At 37.6% G+C, this 17,894-nt stretch overlaps 1 protein-coding gene across 3 annotated transcripts in view; it reads left to right on the forward strand.

Annotated features, from left to right (window-relative positions):
- Positions 1–17,894, forward strand: part of grid1a (glutamate receptor, ionotropic, delta 1a) — a 347,515-nt gene that overhangs the window by 292,862 nt on the left and 36,759 nt on the right. For all 3 annotated transcript variants that reach the window (XM_036126094.1, XM_036126093.1, XM_036126092.1), the window contains exons 7-9: positions 1,928–2,089; positions 4,527–4,646; positions 14,091–14,192. In XM_036126094.1, the coding sequence (XP_035981987.1) occupies positions 1,928–2,089; positions 4,527–4,646; positions 14,091–14,192 (384 nt within the window). The remainder of the gene's footprint in view (positions 1–1,927; positions 2,090–4,526; positions 4,647–14,090; positions 14,193–17,894) is intronic.

Raw genomic sequence — 17,894 nt, forward strand, 5'->3', positions numbered from 1 at the left:
TGTCAGAAAATTACAAATATGAACTGATTATGTATGCAACTGAATGTATATTAAACTCCCTTGGCAAGATAATTATGAGAGACATGGATGCCTATGAATACAAATCACTGCAGCAGTGTTTCCTGGGAATTACTGGCATAACTAAGTAAATTGTTATCTTATACTATGAAAGCTTGTTTTAATTAATGTTCTACTGAAATTGAAGTCCAAAACACTTAAAAATCAGTATACCACAGTAAAGCTAGAAATATGACACAAACTTAAATGTTTTGGAGAGGAAAGTCCAACATCCCGTCAATTGTTTCTTTATACGTGTTGTATTAACTATTTCTTCAGCAGAGCTCTAACCACTGACAAAGAATATTATTGAAAAAAGAATTAGCCGCACCGTTTTATTTACAAAAGCCATTCTTTTCCCTGAGTCTTCAGTATCTTTACTTGTTCTGTTGTTTAATGAACTGAAAAGCCTCTTTCACAAAACAAAGTGAACCCCTCTAAACCTTTGGTCTGTTGATAAATCACCCAACATGCCAGCCGTTCTGCACAGATGTACGGTTGCATAATTGAAGCTGGCATCACGGACCAGAAGGAGTGGAGTGCAAGTCAACAGGACCCAGATAAAGCTCAACGTATTAAATATCTGTTGGACATCTGCCATTTTAAAGATAAAACTAATAGGCGAGTTAAGTCCAATAAATATGTATCTCCAGTATATAACAACAGCACAGGCATATGCCTTTAGACTGATGATGCAGCACCCATCTAAGTTTTTATTTGTATTATTACGCGTCACCACTGAAAGTACCCACGTCTAAAGTGCAGGGATGTGTAATTTTCAACATAATCTGTGCAGTGCGGGTTATTAGCACATTAGAACTGACAGGAAACAACTGATACACCAAAGTATGTCTAGTTGTTGTTGCCTCATTTCCCGTGTCATTAGAAATATCATTTAACTTAAACCAGGACATGCCCAAAAAGGGGCAAAATCAGTTTGTCGCTGCCATGTTTCAAGCAAGGGCCACCTCAGTCCTTTCAGGAATCACACAGAGATGGCAAGAGGGTGTTCAAGAGGAGACTTGAAATATTTTGTTGAAAGAGGTGGAAAAGTTATGTTTTTCTTCGTTTATGGTTTTGGGCTTTTTGTTTGACACACCAATCTGTATAGGAAGGGCTGATTCCCTATGGCATTACCGAAATGTTGTTTCCCGGTTAATCATCACAACACACAGATGGCAAAACCAGGTGGTGTGTACACCCAAAATGCATAAACGACGTTAAACATATCAAGTAATGGCATTGAAATCATTAATCTGAGTACTTTAATGGGTGAAAGATGGCTGTTCAAACCCAATTTAGAGCCAAATAGCTGTGCTGTGACCTCAGACGTACTGAACTGAATTTCACCTACTGTAGATTCAGCTCCTGACTCAACGACCTGTAGGCAAGTAAAGCTGATTCTGAGAATGTCTTACCACTGAGTGGTTTGGAGCAGGAATTATAAAAAGGTCATGAACTGGATGCCTGTAGCCAAAATTATTCCCAAGGATAGTTTTTTTTTGTGGGATTTTAAGCTTTGACCCGACCTAGAATACCATAGAGTACAAAAAACATTGGTGTTACAGTTATTGTCACACCAATGAGGAGAGGAGGTGGGACTTTTGAAGGGGAAATACATCTGTTTAAAACTTCTCAAACATTTAAGTGAGGAAAGATGTTCTTATTCAAACCTGAAAACATTTTCAATTCAATCTTGCAATCTGCAGCCATACTGAATGACAGGAACCTCCTCTTATTCTGCTTCACTCAGAACTTTAAAGGGATTGGCTCCTGGGTCCCAAAAAAAAATAACAATGTTTCTTTGTTGAATCTTTTGTGTTCTATGGAGTCGCTTTTCTTAAATTGAATGTTTCCCTCTCTCCGACAGGTATCCAATCTCTACCTTTATGACAGTGTTTTGATGTTGGCAAATGCCTTCTATAGAAAACTGGAGGACAGAAAGTGGCACAGCATGGCCAGTCTAAACTGCATGAGGAAATCCACAAAGCCATGGAATGGAGGATGGTCTATGCTGGACACCATTCAAAAGGTTAAAGTCAACTATTTTCTCTTACCAAACTAAACTGCTGCAATGTTGTGAGAACTGCACACATTATTCTCATTTTAGTTTCAGTATTAAAATTGTCTATTGTGGATAAAAATTTAAAGCAGACAAGGGAAATATGTTACTAACAAGATGATTTGCTCATTGTATCAGGTTTTGCTAGCATTACTAGTAATGCTTTGAAGGCCATCAATTATGTTAAAAGGGTATTGGTGACATAGTGTTGTCTTTGGATTTTTGAATTTCATTAATGCCTTTGGTACTGTTGATCAGTGAATTTTAACAAAACATCCTAAAGATGTTATTTCTAAAGAAGGAATTAAATGTTGATTTTCTTTTATTATCCCATTAGTAGAACAATAGGCAATTAATGTAGATGGTTCTAACTCAGCCTCACCTGTAAGTTAATAAGTGGGTCCCACAAGTTTCAATTCTGGGTGCTTTGCGTTATTTACATAACTAATATGCTGCTACGAAACATACTCTTTCAAAGGCCTTAGAGTATTTTCAACAACTTTTTAAAAGACTACAAGACCAGCTCTGTGACCCAACAACTTTTTATAAATGCAGAGAATCAAAGCCATGGTTTCCAGTACTTCAGGAAAAGCAAGCTCAGTGGTGTCTAAGGAAACTTTAAGGATTGATCAACAAATATACAGTATTTGCCAGATGTGAAAAACTTTGGATGTTTACCCTATTGACAACCTGCCCTTTATAGAGGCCGTCCAGCATCTTGAAAAAGCAGAAGCATTTTGGGGATTTTATCAACAGAAATAAGTATTTGTTTTATTTTCTTATAAATCTCAAATGGTTGGATTGACCTTTTTTCTGTCATGGATTATAGAGGTTTAGCACAGCAATTCATACATCTGCTTATTGTCTTTCCAGGTTGGGTGATTTTTATCACACAGAGCTGTGATTTAGTCGCTGTGGTTTTCATTTTTTAGCATTGAATGCATCTAGAAACAGTCTTCAGTCTGAGCCTAATCATTAAAATGTAGTATCCTTTAATAGTTTTTATACCCTGATTAAAAGCTCTTAAGTATACATCACTGAGTACAAGTGTGTCTTGGAATGCTTTTACTGTATTTAATGTACTGCTTTTTTCTGAGCATTTTATTTGAACTGTTGCTGCTATCTTGGCATGGTTTGCTTTTGAAAAGAGATCTGTGATTTCTAGGATGCATTCATTGGTAAAATGAAATATCTAAATAAAAGTTGTACAATCGGACTAACATTCGGATAACAGATGAATTGCACTGCTGGCCATGGAAATTCAGTGAATTTTGAATAGCTCCAGGGGAAGCTGATTATTGAACATGACCTCTACCCTTAGTTTCAGGATGGATTTATGCCAGTTTCCGGGCTTTGATCTTGTTATACTTATGTAGCCTTCTCAGTTTTTTTCAATGAAATAAAGCCCTGAATACCAGAGAGGGGTTTGATCTCATCCATCTCAATCTAATAATGGGATTTTTCATTGTCGCACAGAGTCATGCTGGTTTAATTTGAGATGTGACATAAGATGGCTCTGTGTGTTCGGAAGAAATAAGATAGTGTTGGTGTTGTTGTTGTTGTATAAACCACATGTAATCTGTCTTCAAATTATGTTCATTTTTTTCTGCAACACAATGGTCACAATGGTCCTGTTAAAAATCCAACAATGCTTTTTATCCAGGGTGAGAAATGCAAGGTAATTTGCTCAGAAAGATCTGACCGACCACTTTGAATTTCATTTCATGACCAGATAAATAACTTCCATACATAAAAAAAAAATTATAATTGTAATTTAGTTGATTTTATATGTTAATTGACTCTAAATTTAGATAAAACACAATTCAAAACATGTGGTCATGTTATCTAATAATTTATACCCAAATAGCCTCTAGTAAAGAGCTTTTATAAGCTATATTGTATAGCTATATTTAGTCAAAGGAGAGAATACATTGGATATTCTAACTAATAAAATTAAGGAATGTAATTAGTTAAAAGCAATGTCATCGATCATCAACAAATGGACAGAAGGACATGCTGGGATATAATAAATAAAAGGGGAAAATCAACTTCTGTTGAATGTTTAATTTATTGCCACATTCATTAACTGTTAATCTATTGAACATAGGTTTATCTAAAAATGTCTTTATTAACTTCTATTAGAAGATCCAGATGATTTATAAACTGTATTCATCTTGCCTTTTCAAGATTCTGTATGTTGGCCATGGTGTATTTAATGACCACTATCATCCCTATTGTTGAATCTTACTTTTATAGTCATTTAATTTTGTTTTTCCAGTCTGAACTAAACATGTTCCTCTAAACGTAAAGGAAATGTAAAAAAAATAAATAAAAAAAATAAATAAAATAAAATAATTAGTTTCTTTTACCACTAAAACTGCCTTTTATTCTGTCTTTGTTGCTACAGGGAAGGATCAGTGGCCTCACAGGAATGATGGACTTCCGTGCTGAAGGCTCTAATTCCCACGTACAGTTCGAGATCCTTGGGACTAGCTACAGTGAGACATTTATGAAAGATGTGAAACGGGTCAGTCTTTTTTATATAGATAAATATATAGTGGTTTGCGACAGCTTTTCCATTTGGCAAGCTCACATCTTGAATGACAGAATGACTAGTGTAATTTGTTATAAAGAGAAGCCGCAATTTTTTAGTTTAATATGGAACAGTGTCTGTGCCATGTCCCAGTTATAAAGTCTGTGCAGTATGCTGAAGGCAGGTCAATTAGAGCTTTCTTATGAAAGGCTATTCACTGGGCTTTTAGTGGGAAGATTAAATTTTGAGCTGACTTGCATAGCTGTCCAGGGTGCTGAGAAAATGTCTGATGAAAACAGCCTGTATGTCTCAATGTGACTATGTACAGTATCTCTCTAAAATCCACACTATACACCCCTCACATTTTTGTGACGCTTTAAATCTTTTCAGTGGACAACACTAAGGATATGACCCTTTGTTACAAACGTAGTTAGTGTACAGCTTGTACTATAGTGCAAATTTTCTGTCCTTTTGAAATAACTCAACACACGGCAATTAATGCCTAAACCACGGGTAACAACAGTGAGTACACCCCTAAGTGTAAATGTCCAAATTGTGCGCACCTCCCTGGTGCGATGTGACTCGTCAGTGTTACAAGACCTCAGATGTGAATTTGTTAAATCTGGTGTCATTGCTCTTGGACTCTTTTGTATGGGTCACTGGAACTTCAACATGGCACCTCATGGCAAATAAATCTCTGACGACATCACTGTATAAACCATTTCATGTAGTATATATTGCTCATATATATTCTTGTTAAAATTCTCCTCACATAAATTTTTTTAAGTCAAAAGTAACCAAAAATGTTAAACAAACAAAACACTACATATACAAGCCTGCTTGTATTTACTCTCAAGTCATTTGATGAGCACAGACATTCACAGATTTAAGGGAAAACAAGCCAGCTATGTGCTATTGTTGACTTGTTACATGTTTGATCTTGGAGTGCTGTGTATCTTAACTGAGAGATTGAGAGTGTTATTTGTGCACTCCATTCTCAGCTGCAATTTGTCGTTTTTGCCCTAAATCAGTCAGGGACTTCTTCCAGAATGAAGAAGAATCGGGTTTCTTGGCAATCTATGTAGAGCAGGACTGACCAGAAGCAGTAATGAAGATTTAATCACCACTCAGCCTGACTGAAGTCCTTAAGCCAATTCATCATAACATGACAATAGCATCAGCAGGGAAGATTCACAATTACACAAAAAATTGAGACGTCCACATTAGTCATGAGACGAGCACATTGCAAACAGTAGAGACCCACTTATTAACATGTATCATTAATATACATGGGACATCCGGCCAGGTAAATGCAGCACCAACAGCAGGAAACATGCCAACATTTGGGTGCACGTCTCTGGAGATCATTAGAGGCAGGCAGTCTGTAGGGGCTAATAATGGAATGGCACTCAGTGTCCTTGTTCATTACCAGGTATGTTGGTACCGTCAGTATGGACAGAAGCCATATACTCCGAGAAAACAGACAGAAATTAATGCAGCTGCTGCACGTATCCACCATATTGTTTGCTCCACATCTTCGAACAACATCTTCGAAGGAAAACATAACTGCAGGATTCTCTTTGTAGGATGAGTCAAAGTTCCTATTTATTTGAAATTGTGATTCCACATTGTGCTGCACCTGCCAACCCCTCACAGTATTTCTCATTTTGTCCCACACTTAGTTCTATATTTTTTAACGTCCGGACCCTCTCTTCCACTTCTTCTCTGTGGTCGCTTCCTCTACTCTCCCTTAACCTTTTACTCTCATTTTTCAGACCGGCTTTCCTCCCTTTCCATCATCATTTATCTGCATTCAGTCCATTTTCTTCCCAGCCTGATGGCTCTTAGATGAGGCGTCCTTCTGGTTAGAAACTGTAATGAAGACTGAAATACTATTTCCAGGATGGCTACTGTGAGATTTCTGCACCATCCTTTGCTGATGCAGAGTGATCGATGCCGTTGTTGTTGTTTTGGGTTCCCGCTTTGGTCTTATTGATGTGTCAGTTCGTCTCTAAGCAGATATTCCTAATGACTTCCAGCTTACATTGAGCTCTCATGGAGAAAAGTCTATTCATTTGAATGTAATTGCTACTACAAGCCAAGTATCTTGCATGCATCAAACTGTAGATCATCTCAAATGTTCCTTCAATAGTAACGTATCATAATTCAAAATCATATCTTTAACAAATAAAACATAATATTCTAGTACCATGTTTCAGGTTAATGGTATGCATGTTTGTAGATACAAATCCATCCTCTTTTCATTGGGTTTTTTAGGAGCAGTCTTTCCTCAAATATTTTTTTCAGTTTAAAATAGGATACACAATATGGTGCAAAATGCAACTAGAGTTGTACAGTAAATAAATGCTATTTGTTTCTTTAAATGTAGAACGTTCCAATTCAAAAGCCAATCTGCGTTCACTGGCCTGCACCATTGGCAAGCATGGCACAGTGTTAAGTGTCAGGCCTTGCATGATCAGTCAGATGAGGCAACAAGGGATGTTAAGATCAACAGATTTCTAGAGATTTACGGCCATGATTTCATACGGTTCAAGTGTTTTCATCCAACAGCTTTTATAAGATACAGTTTTTCAATGAAATCTAGAAGCATCAGTTTTTATTCATCCCAATACAGCCTCCGTCTTCTTTTCCCATCTACCCTTCTGTGCGATCTTTGGGATTAACCAGTTGGATAATCAACAATAGGATGTGTGATCATGTTTGCCCTTCTTCTACTGCAGTAAATACTCTTCAAACCTCAAAATTAATTTTAAACTCAACGTAAACCTCCCAATAATGAAACTGAAATAGATCTGCTGTCCAGTTTCATGAACATGTCTATAAATCTCTGTTCAAACAGTTCTATTAAGCCAGTTTATATCAATCTATTTCTCTTCTGGATAAATATATATAAAAAATGACATTTATTAAACATTTTGTAACAAATTAATCAAGGTACAAAAAAATATTCCATTAGTAATTTGTTCACGTAAAAAAACATACATTACCTGGTTGGATTTTTCATGCAATTCATTTCTTTTTCTTCATTATAATGACACTATTTTTCTTTGTGAGCTTCAGCATATCAGCAACTCAAAATATAAATCAAGAATGGGTATTGAGGGTAGTTAGAGTCTATCCAACCCATTAATTGGCTTGTAGAATTTGGATGCATGGCTCTTGAAACACAACGCCCAACCAAATAATGCATCTAAGCCATCCTTTTTGACTCCACACGCACTGATAAAACAATTACAACAGTCATTAGATGTATTATGCATCTATATTCATGATGTTACCATCAACAGTCTTGATTTAGCATCTCTGGCTGGTAGATCCTTGCCACCTTTTCCAGAATTTGAACCAATAACCTAGGCCATAATTGGACTTGTGTAATTTTATCTGGAGCTGACTTGCCTGCAGATTCATCCTCCTAAAATCATCATTTTCTAGTCATACTGTAGTGACAAGCGGCAACAGAAATGTAATCCACGGAGGATGAGTCAAGTGTACGGGCACATGTTTATCAGTCACAAGGTTAGAACAGAATTTTCTTATTGGCCATCATCACCCTTCAAGAAGCAATTGCTGATGTTGATGATAATAGATGCACGGTTCCCCATGAGCTTTAATGTGCAACATTGCATGCTGCATGTAAATGATGCAGTAGTTTAAAGCCACCACATTCATCCACCCAAACTAATTCCTCACTGACTCATCAAGTACAAATGACATTAAATATTCTCTAAAGGGCACTTCTCTCTTGCCAACAATAGATCTGCAGGGGGCTGATGGAGGTGTTGATCCAACAATTAATTTGCGAAGTGCCACGAAGGCTGGCTTTTATAAACGCACTCTCAGGCTCCATCATGTTTTTAAAATGTCCCTTGGCTGCTTGAAATCTCTCCCGCAGGTACGGAAAGCAAAAAAAAAAAAAAAAAAAAAGAAGAAAGAAAAGGTAGTGCTTCTTTATTCACTGACTCATTTGCACCGTATTATAATATTGGCACAATGCTAATTATGTGCAATATTCATAATAAACTCCCTTTAAAGTGAGAAATAAATTGTTCCAAATGAGTCTATTTTAATAATTGCCAACACCTGCTAAGATTGAAATCCCTCAGTCAATTTTGGACAACAATACAGATGACAAATTACCAAGAGCTCCTTGGAGCACATTCTATCCAGCAAGGCATTAGACCGCTCACATTATATTGCGATAGATAATCACAATAACAGAAATATTATTTGCAAATCAGCAAGTTCCTAAAAGTATGTATTAATGCATGCAGATTGCATTTACATTCGCAGAAGCTACTATCCACAACTGTCTTCATCTGTAATAAAATAAAATGACACCAGCCATACTAAAATTCTTCATCCCAAACTCCAGAACAGTTATCTAAAAACCCTAATGTGTGCTTCATCATGTGCTCCTCAATCTATAAAAAAATACAGGGCATAAAAAACAAAACAAAACTGAGCAAACATTACTGCAACTCGGTTTATTTCAAATGTGCATCATCCAGTGTATGTGCTGTTTGTTTTTTCCGCTTCACTGAGGGGAATTTTTTGTGAATGTGAGAGGCTGAAAGCACTTATAGGACTGTGCTCTTGCAATAATTTGCATATATGCATTTAATTTTACATTGTTACTGAAAGGACAAAAAATGCCTTTGAAAAACATTCATGTATGATTGAATAAATTCATTTTGGCTTGGATCCAAACCTGATATAAGAATTTTGATATCTACCAACATCTGTATGTTATGGTCTAAAACACTTTCACCTAAAGGTAGAGTGGATGGTTATTCCTGTAATGTAGATGAGAAACGCCTAATTGGCTTTTTGAATAGCTGTACATGTGCAAGACCGTTTTACCTGCTCTTACATTCCTCAGGGGCATCACGTGAAAAATATCTCCCAAATACACTCTGGTCTTATTTCTTTCATCTGAGGCCTTCCTCTTGTTCACATTAGCTTGTTAAGACAGTTTGCTTCTTGTGGCCATTTTCAAAGTATACGGTGAGAGCAGCGGAGCTACAATAACCAGCTAACACTGAAGCTAACCAGATACATAAACACTAGAAGATTGGCATGTGCACTCAGCAAGCGAAAACTCACGAGGAGCGTGCACACATATTGCCGTTACATGAGCGCATCACAATGATCGGCATGTGGGACAACCAATAGATAAGATGATAACCCGGAACTTGAAGCTGAAAAAGATCATCTACTATACCTTTCAGTGTTTACTGATGCTCACTTTGTTGTATAAGCCAATATGAATAAACGACCCTGGTACTGTCATCCATACAACTCTCATTTCTGCTTATATTCATAACACTGATAAGTTCATAATGGAAATCGTGCATATCTTTTTATTCCTAAATTCAAATTTCAACAGTCTACAAGGGAGTATGAGTCCCTTTACCTTTGAGTCTTTTACATTTCTCACCAGTCTAAACATAAAATCTATCACTCATTGTTCTCAAGCCATAGGATTTTCACTGAAGGTACAACTAGTCAGGAGAACAGTTAAATGTTTGCTACTATACATGTTATAACATCACAAGGTTTCGAGTAACGTACTGTATCTCACAAGCATGATTTGCTAGAAAAATGAAAGACCAGCACATATATACAATGAGATTTAAAGATTGTTACTCCTAGTTGGAATGCACCAACATGACTCCATAAAAGAGGTAAATAGACTGTTATGCCTGAAATCTGCAAATGAGTAGTCACTCCTGGAGAGTAATGTCATACAAAATGAAATGCAACAAACAAATCAAATCTATATTGATCTAGCCATATCATTCATTCTTTATTCAGTTTCTAAAAGTTGCCTCCCCAAACCTTATGGTAGACTTAAACAAGTTGCTGCTGGGAACTATGTGGCTTGTGTTGGCTTTTTCTCACCTCTTCGCCATTAGCATCAGATGTGTTGACTACCCGTGGGCCTTGAGCTTGACACGTCTGTCTTAAGTGGACAACCATGTAATGAGTGCTGGTGTGCTGTTTTTTTCTACTAATTTTGCAATAACAGGCTAAAAGGTGCTTGGTTCTTTGTTAAAAAAAAATTGAATATTGTTTTTTTTAACACAACCTTGCTTTAAACTTCTTAACAGATAAATAGTGAATACCTGTTTGTGTCCTTTAGTCCTCAGAATGTTTCATCACTAATGTTACCTTAAAAAAAAACTTCAAGGTCTTCACAAAACAGCTGTAATTATACTAAGATGTAACTCACCTTTGTGGGATTAGTAAATAACTATTCTACTATCTACTTATTAAGACAAATGGAAGCAGAAGATTTAGCCTACACAGACAGCCCGCGCTATACTGATTTTTGTTTCTAGTAAAACAGGTTTTATTTTTCTACCAGTTCACAATTCAGGATGAGCCATACATTTTCTAGGCAAGTGCAGGTGATGCGACTTTGCTATATGTATTGTTTGTGACCCCTCCCAGTGGTACACTGGTGGGCAAAGCTCTGTGAAGTAGAAGTGTTCCTCTTTAGTGTTCTTCAGTTTACAGAGCAGGGATTGCTCAGTGTTTTTCATAGAGGACAAAACTGCTCATGGAGAAAATAGCCCCCTGTGAGGCAGTCAGTGCACACTGACATTTGCCTCAGTGCACACTCTGAAACACAAACACACAGCACAGTCATGTAGACAGATGGGCAGAATTATTATGAGCACTTGGATTAAAAAAACAAAACAGAAAAAAAGCTGAGACTCTCAAACTAGGCAAGGTTTCCCGACCACCAGGGGAAAGATCGTGTTAAAAAACTAAACAGAAACAGGACACATCATGAACCTGTGACACCATGTTGATGGAGGCAGAGCAAGTACTAGAATCTGTAAATACTCCAGCTTTCATCTCTTGGTGCCAGATACCACAGGGCAACATCAGATGTCCTGTTTGTGGGTCTTTGCTTAAGAAGTGTGCAGTTTGGCACCTCTCAAAGAACCAACAGCATCGTAGGCAGTGGTTGTCAGATTTGTATTGGCACACCAGTTAACAACACAGATGAATAAGCTGACATCATTACACTGCACACCAGCAGACTTGTGCTCACAACTCGCATGTGGTTCATGATGTACTTTCGCATCAACATTTCTTTCATATCCTTGCAGCAAAACCTGACCTTCTTATGCCACATACACACTGATCTTCACGGAACTGGCATTATTACTGTGCTTAGATGCAAAGAAGACACTTTTACTGAGTGAAATGTTATTGGGGGATATAGAGTACACAGAAAGCCAGTGTGCCATTAAGCAGGAGTCATTTCATTAATGAGTTTGCAGTGAAGCTATACATGGCAATGAACTACACTAAGACCCAGCAGATACAATAGGTTTTGACAGACAAAGAAATTTTGCTCTGTTTTTTTGCCAAACAGAAAAGCATGCAAGCCAACATGCTTTTCTTTCATACTTGAATACCTCTGTTGCTGCTTTGTGTATCAGTAGCAGTAATTTCTTACAAACACATAGTTTGTAATTTCAAGACCGTTCAAATCTTGCTTGAGACAAACACAGACATTTGCTCATTAGGTTTTTTTTTTTTTTTTCAAAGTTGTATAGAGATAAAACAGGAGCCCTGAAAAAATATTGACTTTACACAAAACTAACATATTGATCTTTCTTTTTGGGATACTTTTAGGTTTAAGTGCTTGTCAGCTAAAATAATAAATTGGAAAGTTTTACAAGTTACATTTGATCATTCTGAGGATTTTAACTTCTAAAAGGATGTGCACATTATGCCATTGCCTTGCAAATTGTTTTTCTGCAGCCACAACATTTCATTTACAGGAATGTGGTGTTATAGACCAATACAAAGTCACAAATCACAAATTGTATGGGACATAATTTTGAAGTGGAAAATAAAGTTAACATGATAGTTTTTAAGAAACCACATTCATTAGATTGGGACCATCCAGTCTTACCTAACCAAAATCTAAATGAGTAGCCATGACAATACTTTAAAACTGATGCCCACAGATGCTCTCCATCCAGTCTAGCTTAAGCTATTTTGAAAAGGACAAACATTTTAACTTGTAAAGGGTTTGCAAACGCTGTACAATTTCCATTCCACTTCAAAATGATGGTCTACTTTGTGTTAGTCTCTCACATATAATTCCAATCAAATACATCCAGGTTTGTGGATGTAATGTGACAAAATAAAAAAAATAAAAATAAAAACATTCAAGGGGTACTAATACTTATACAAGGCACTGTATGAGGAGAAGTTTTAGAATATTGAATTAGATGGGTAAAGGAACCCAATGCTGACACATGCAAAAGAAGCCTGATCAAATAAATTGCTCTTTTTATGGGAAGTTAATTTTTTGGACCATATTTTACAGATCAGTGGATAAATCCTCCAGGGCCTGAGCTGTAGGTGGAAGTTTCTAGAGTCATCTACAGCAACACTCTGAATCTTGTCTAATATACAATTCTAACAACCAGCTAGACTTTAGGACACTTCTTTTAAATTGACAAGTTAGAGTTCCCTTATTGACCAAGAAAATGAAGCAAAAAAAACCCCTAAACTTTTAAAAACTTTTTTTATACATTTCTTATCTTACTGTGGTACAGTGGAGTCTATTTATGTGTGTGTGTGTGTGTGTGTGTGTGTGTGTGTGTGTGTATGTGTGTGTGTGTGTGTGGGGGGGGGGGGGGGGGGGGGATTCTTGATGTTTTCTGAAGCCTGAAAGGCCTGAGGTTTGACCTTGGGCCACAAGTCTTGTTCTGTCAGCTCAACTCAAAGGCCACTCCAAATGAATTGTCGGATCCTTGAGAATCCTTGTCCAGCCAGCAGCACTGATTAAGAATTTAACAAACATCAGCCTCACAGACCGGAGACACGGCTCCAGAGGCTGACCATGTGGAATGAGAAGTTGAAAACTAAAGGATCGTATGGACTCAAGACAAAGTCCAAGGGGTGTTTAATGTGGGGAGCATGAAGTAAAGTGTTCTCCCATTATTTCAGTAGTTTTTTTTTTTAATTGTATTGTGATTTGCAAAGAATTGTGCAGACTCCTTTTGCAACAGAGGGTAGTATTTAAAAACCTGTTGTTCAGCCTCCACTGCTGGGAGTTGGTTGATGTAAATAAACAGGAACCACTTACTATTAATTAAAGATGGTCGATAATGTAGGATAATTACAGCAAGTAGAACTGTTTTCATTTTATTCTGCAAATTGATTCTTGACTTACACGCATGATAGATCTTTTTTTTTTTTCCTGCACCCATTCCATGTACTCTCTTTGTTTAATGGCTGCTGTTTTTAATGTGCGCTGTAAATAAATAAATAAAACTGACACAACATTTATCTGCATCTTTGTTCATTTGAGGATACTTGCATTTCCATTTTTATTCAGTTTCTTTGCTCAACTATCTGATTTTTTTTTTCTCTTGCCCTAAGCTGGCATCGTGGGACTCCACTCGTGGTTTGAATGGAAGCCTGAAGGAGAATCGGATAGAGAGCGGTATGCAGGGAGTGACGCTCAAGATTGTAACATTACTGGTAAGTTATTGGAAGCCGCTGAATTAATTAATACTTTGGCTCAAGTGAGCAAATATCAGAGTAACAATACAGTTTAAAGGGAAACAAGGGTATGCATCAGGTTACAGTTGTCACTGGAGGATTAAGCACTAGTTAAGCAGTAGTTTCTGGAATATATGAAATACTCTGAATCGCATGATCTATTCCTGAGGTGAAATTGCTTTTAAAGGTTAAATTTTCTGTTCCAGCTATTTCATTTTGGTAGTTTTATTTTCAAGGTGTCGATGGGCTTTAAATAAGATAAGAAATGTTTAGCCCTATTCGCACGGGACGAGCATTAACTGGGGACCCCGTGTGATACATAAGTCTGCTTTGTATGTGGTGCATTCACACAGGATAAGCAAAGCCTGAGATTTAGCTTAAATTCACAGAGATCCCGCAGATATGATGTTAAAGGGCTGCGTATTGCGTATAATTTAATTTCTGGTTGGTTATATACTTTGTCAATCAACTCGAGGAATGACGTGATCCATTGTGTAAGTTGATGTTAAAACTACTTTGCAGACCAGAAGGCTACAAATAGAAGAAAATGAATCTTACCCTACAGTGTAATGCATGATGTAATCCACTAATTGCATCAGCTCCTTCTCGTTAGCCTTTTCTTCTTGATGTTGTAGTTAGGGGCCGATATGGTTCTGCTCGCCCGGGAACCAAAAGGGTTTCTAGGTACCATTCTTTCAGAGATTCAGAAGTTTCTGGCACAACTTCACTATCTTCCAAGGTGCATGAAGAGGGTCAACAAACTGGTAAGATAAAAGCTTCAGCAACACTCGGAGCATAAGGAGCAGACGTACTTCTTAAAGATAACTGATGTGGTGATTTGTAATGACCCTGAAGAAGGCCACAAGCCGAAACATGTTGACCTGCAAATAAAGTCTGCTAAGTCCTTACGCTTCAAGTGTTGCTGAAGTTTTTACCTTAATAGCCCCTCATTCTTTGCCAAAAGTAAATGAAAAAGCCCCCAGGAAACAAAAAACACATAATCACACATTGGATCCCACCCATTTCTGTCCAAATCACTGAGATGCCTATTCACACTGGATTAGTATTATCACAGGACCTTGTAGATAATAGATGGGACTAAACCAATAGACGGGATTAGTTTTACCTAGGGACCCCATGCGATTCGTAATAATTGCGGAGATTGTCTGTGTTGTTAATCCTGTGCAAATTGACCATGACATTAATTTGTCAAGTAAAAAGTCCACTACAAATTACCTACTATATTTTACTGAACCCTGAGGTCCTGTGACGATACTAATTTACTGCGAATAGGCATTTCTGTTATTTGGAAATTGGCAGGTTTTTGTTTCCTGGGCACATTTTTATTTGCTTAGGAGTGTTTCGAAAACGTTTTGGGTCCTGGGCCAGCAAAATCCTATTGGCTCGTCACGTACACCATCAAAAACAAAAGGCTGTAGAGGAGAAACAATGTCAGATGCAAATGGTGGATCATGTCATGCATTGCACTGTGCGGTAAGAATAACTTTTTTTCTGTTTGTAGCTTTCAGTTATACAGCTGGCTAGCGCTGGCAGTAACACAGCACCGAGCTGTGGGGGAATGCTACAAAGTACTTTTAACATCAACTCACACTGTGGTTCACGTCATTCCTCGAGTTGATTGAAAAAATATTTAACCAACCAGAAGTTAAATTAGAGACAATCATCATGCTGCCAAGGGACATGACCATACATTTCAGCAAAATCTCAGGCTTTGGTTATTCTGTGCGAATGCGCCACGTAAAAAGCAGATGTAGGGGGGCTAATTTATTTATTACATGGGGTCCCCAGATAATGGTTATCCTGTGCGAATAGGGCTTAATAGTGTGCAACCTCAGTACTCTGTATCTGCAACCTGAGGCGAGCAGCTCAAACACTCGGTGTCCTGGGTGTGTACAGTCCCTCAGAATGTTGTGTAACCTCTTCACGCAGAAACTCCTGAAAAGAGGGAAAAGGGTGGCTAATGATCTTCTGGGCGGTGTTGTAAACCCTCTGTAGTGCCTTTTTGTGAGCCATGGTGTCTCAATAGAGCAGCAGTAGAAAGCAGTCAGTCACTCCCACCTCATGTTGAGCCTTCTGAGGATCTTCAGAAAGTGGAAACTGCTGGGCATTTTTCACGATCACTGTGGTGTTTGAGCTTCAGTGAAGAAACTTAAAACTCGCCACCCTCTCCACACGTTCCCCACTGGTGGTGATAGGCTGCAGGCCAGACTTCCTCGTGCTGAAGTCAATGATTACCACTTTGGTATTAGATGTGAATGACCAACTTGAACCTTGCATAGCATTCCTGGTGTTCCAGGTGGGATATGGTGGGGCGGAACGCTGTGACAATGTTATGTTTAGTTGGCCTATTTGCTCTGTATGCAAATTGGAGTAGGTCAAGTATGTAGGAGGCACGTTGGGCCAGTTTCTCGAAACACTTGATTATTACAGTGTTAAAGCAACAAGTCAGTAGTCGTTGAAGCTGCTGATGGTGGTCTTTTTGGGCAGTCTGTGTGAAGGATTGGGACAGTGATAATATTACAATTTTGGTGAAGATCCTGACGAGTTGGTCTGCATGCTACCTGCACCTTCCTGGGGTTCTCTGCCTTAAAAGTGGTCCTCAAATGGTCCTCCTGCACAATAAGGCTTGAGCTACAGCAGTCCAATTTTAGAACAGTTTCAGGTCCTTGCACTTCAAAGCAAGTAACTTGTGTGAATAATGATATTCAACAGTCATCATATTTGTTTTGGAATAAAAACTACTGTTTCACACAGTTTAATGCTAATAAAAGGGAAGTTGATTTGAGAAATCTTGCCAAAAATGTTTTTAAAAATGTAAACAAATTAAAATCATATTTTTTTGTAATCTATTTGAGTACACCTGTACAAGAACATCCAAATGTATTACATTTTTATCAAAAATTTTAACTTGGTGTTAAGTTCAAAACATGAACATCTTTATTTGGATTTATTACACATAGACTGAAATGTTCTGTTCATCTTGATTATTGCTCAAGTTCATGAAAACCCAACATTTATCCTTTCATCCAACATTGTATGTTTAATAGAGATTGGGTTCTGGATGCAACTGGTCCAGTAGGGACACCCAGACTATCCCCTGCCCAGGAAAACTTTCCCGTTCCTTCTGGGGGATCCAGGGTGTTCCCAAGTCAGCATGTTGGGTTCTTCCCCAGAGTCTTCTCCAAGTGGGAGAAGTAATTTACTCAACATAAAGTATGCATCACATTAACATTATAATGAGGCAGTTCAGTGAAAAAAATGAGCCATGCATATATTTTCTGCCATATAACAGGTCTACAAGCCTCTATAAGTGAGGCTTGCCACGTAACTAAGTTAAGGTGACCAGATTTCTGAAATCAAATCTGGGGACATTTCTTGCTCGTACATAAAAAACAATACATCTCATCAAGACGAAATTAGGAAACGGGGACAGTAATGGTTTCATTTATTGTTACATATTTATTAATATTTAAACAAAAAAAAATCAAGTGTAAAAGCCAGGAATGTGCCTCTCCACACTTTTAGTATATCCTAAGATTAATAAAATTAATAAATAGTGTTAATAGAAAACTAGAACTGTGTCTTTGGGTTGGGGCAAAGTGATGGGGGTGAGAGTGGAGGGGTCTAAGGTGGTTAGCAGGATTTTTCAATTTTGTGTAG

The sequence above is a fragment of the Fundulus heteroclitus genome, chromosome 22 (genome assembly GCF_011125445.2).
Source record: "Fundulus heteroclitus isolate FHET01 chromosome 22, MU-UCD_Fhet_4.1, whole genome shotgun sequence".
NCBI lineage: Eukaryota > Metazoa > Chordata > Actinopteri > Cyprinodontiformes > Fundulidae > Fundulus > Fundulus heteroclitus.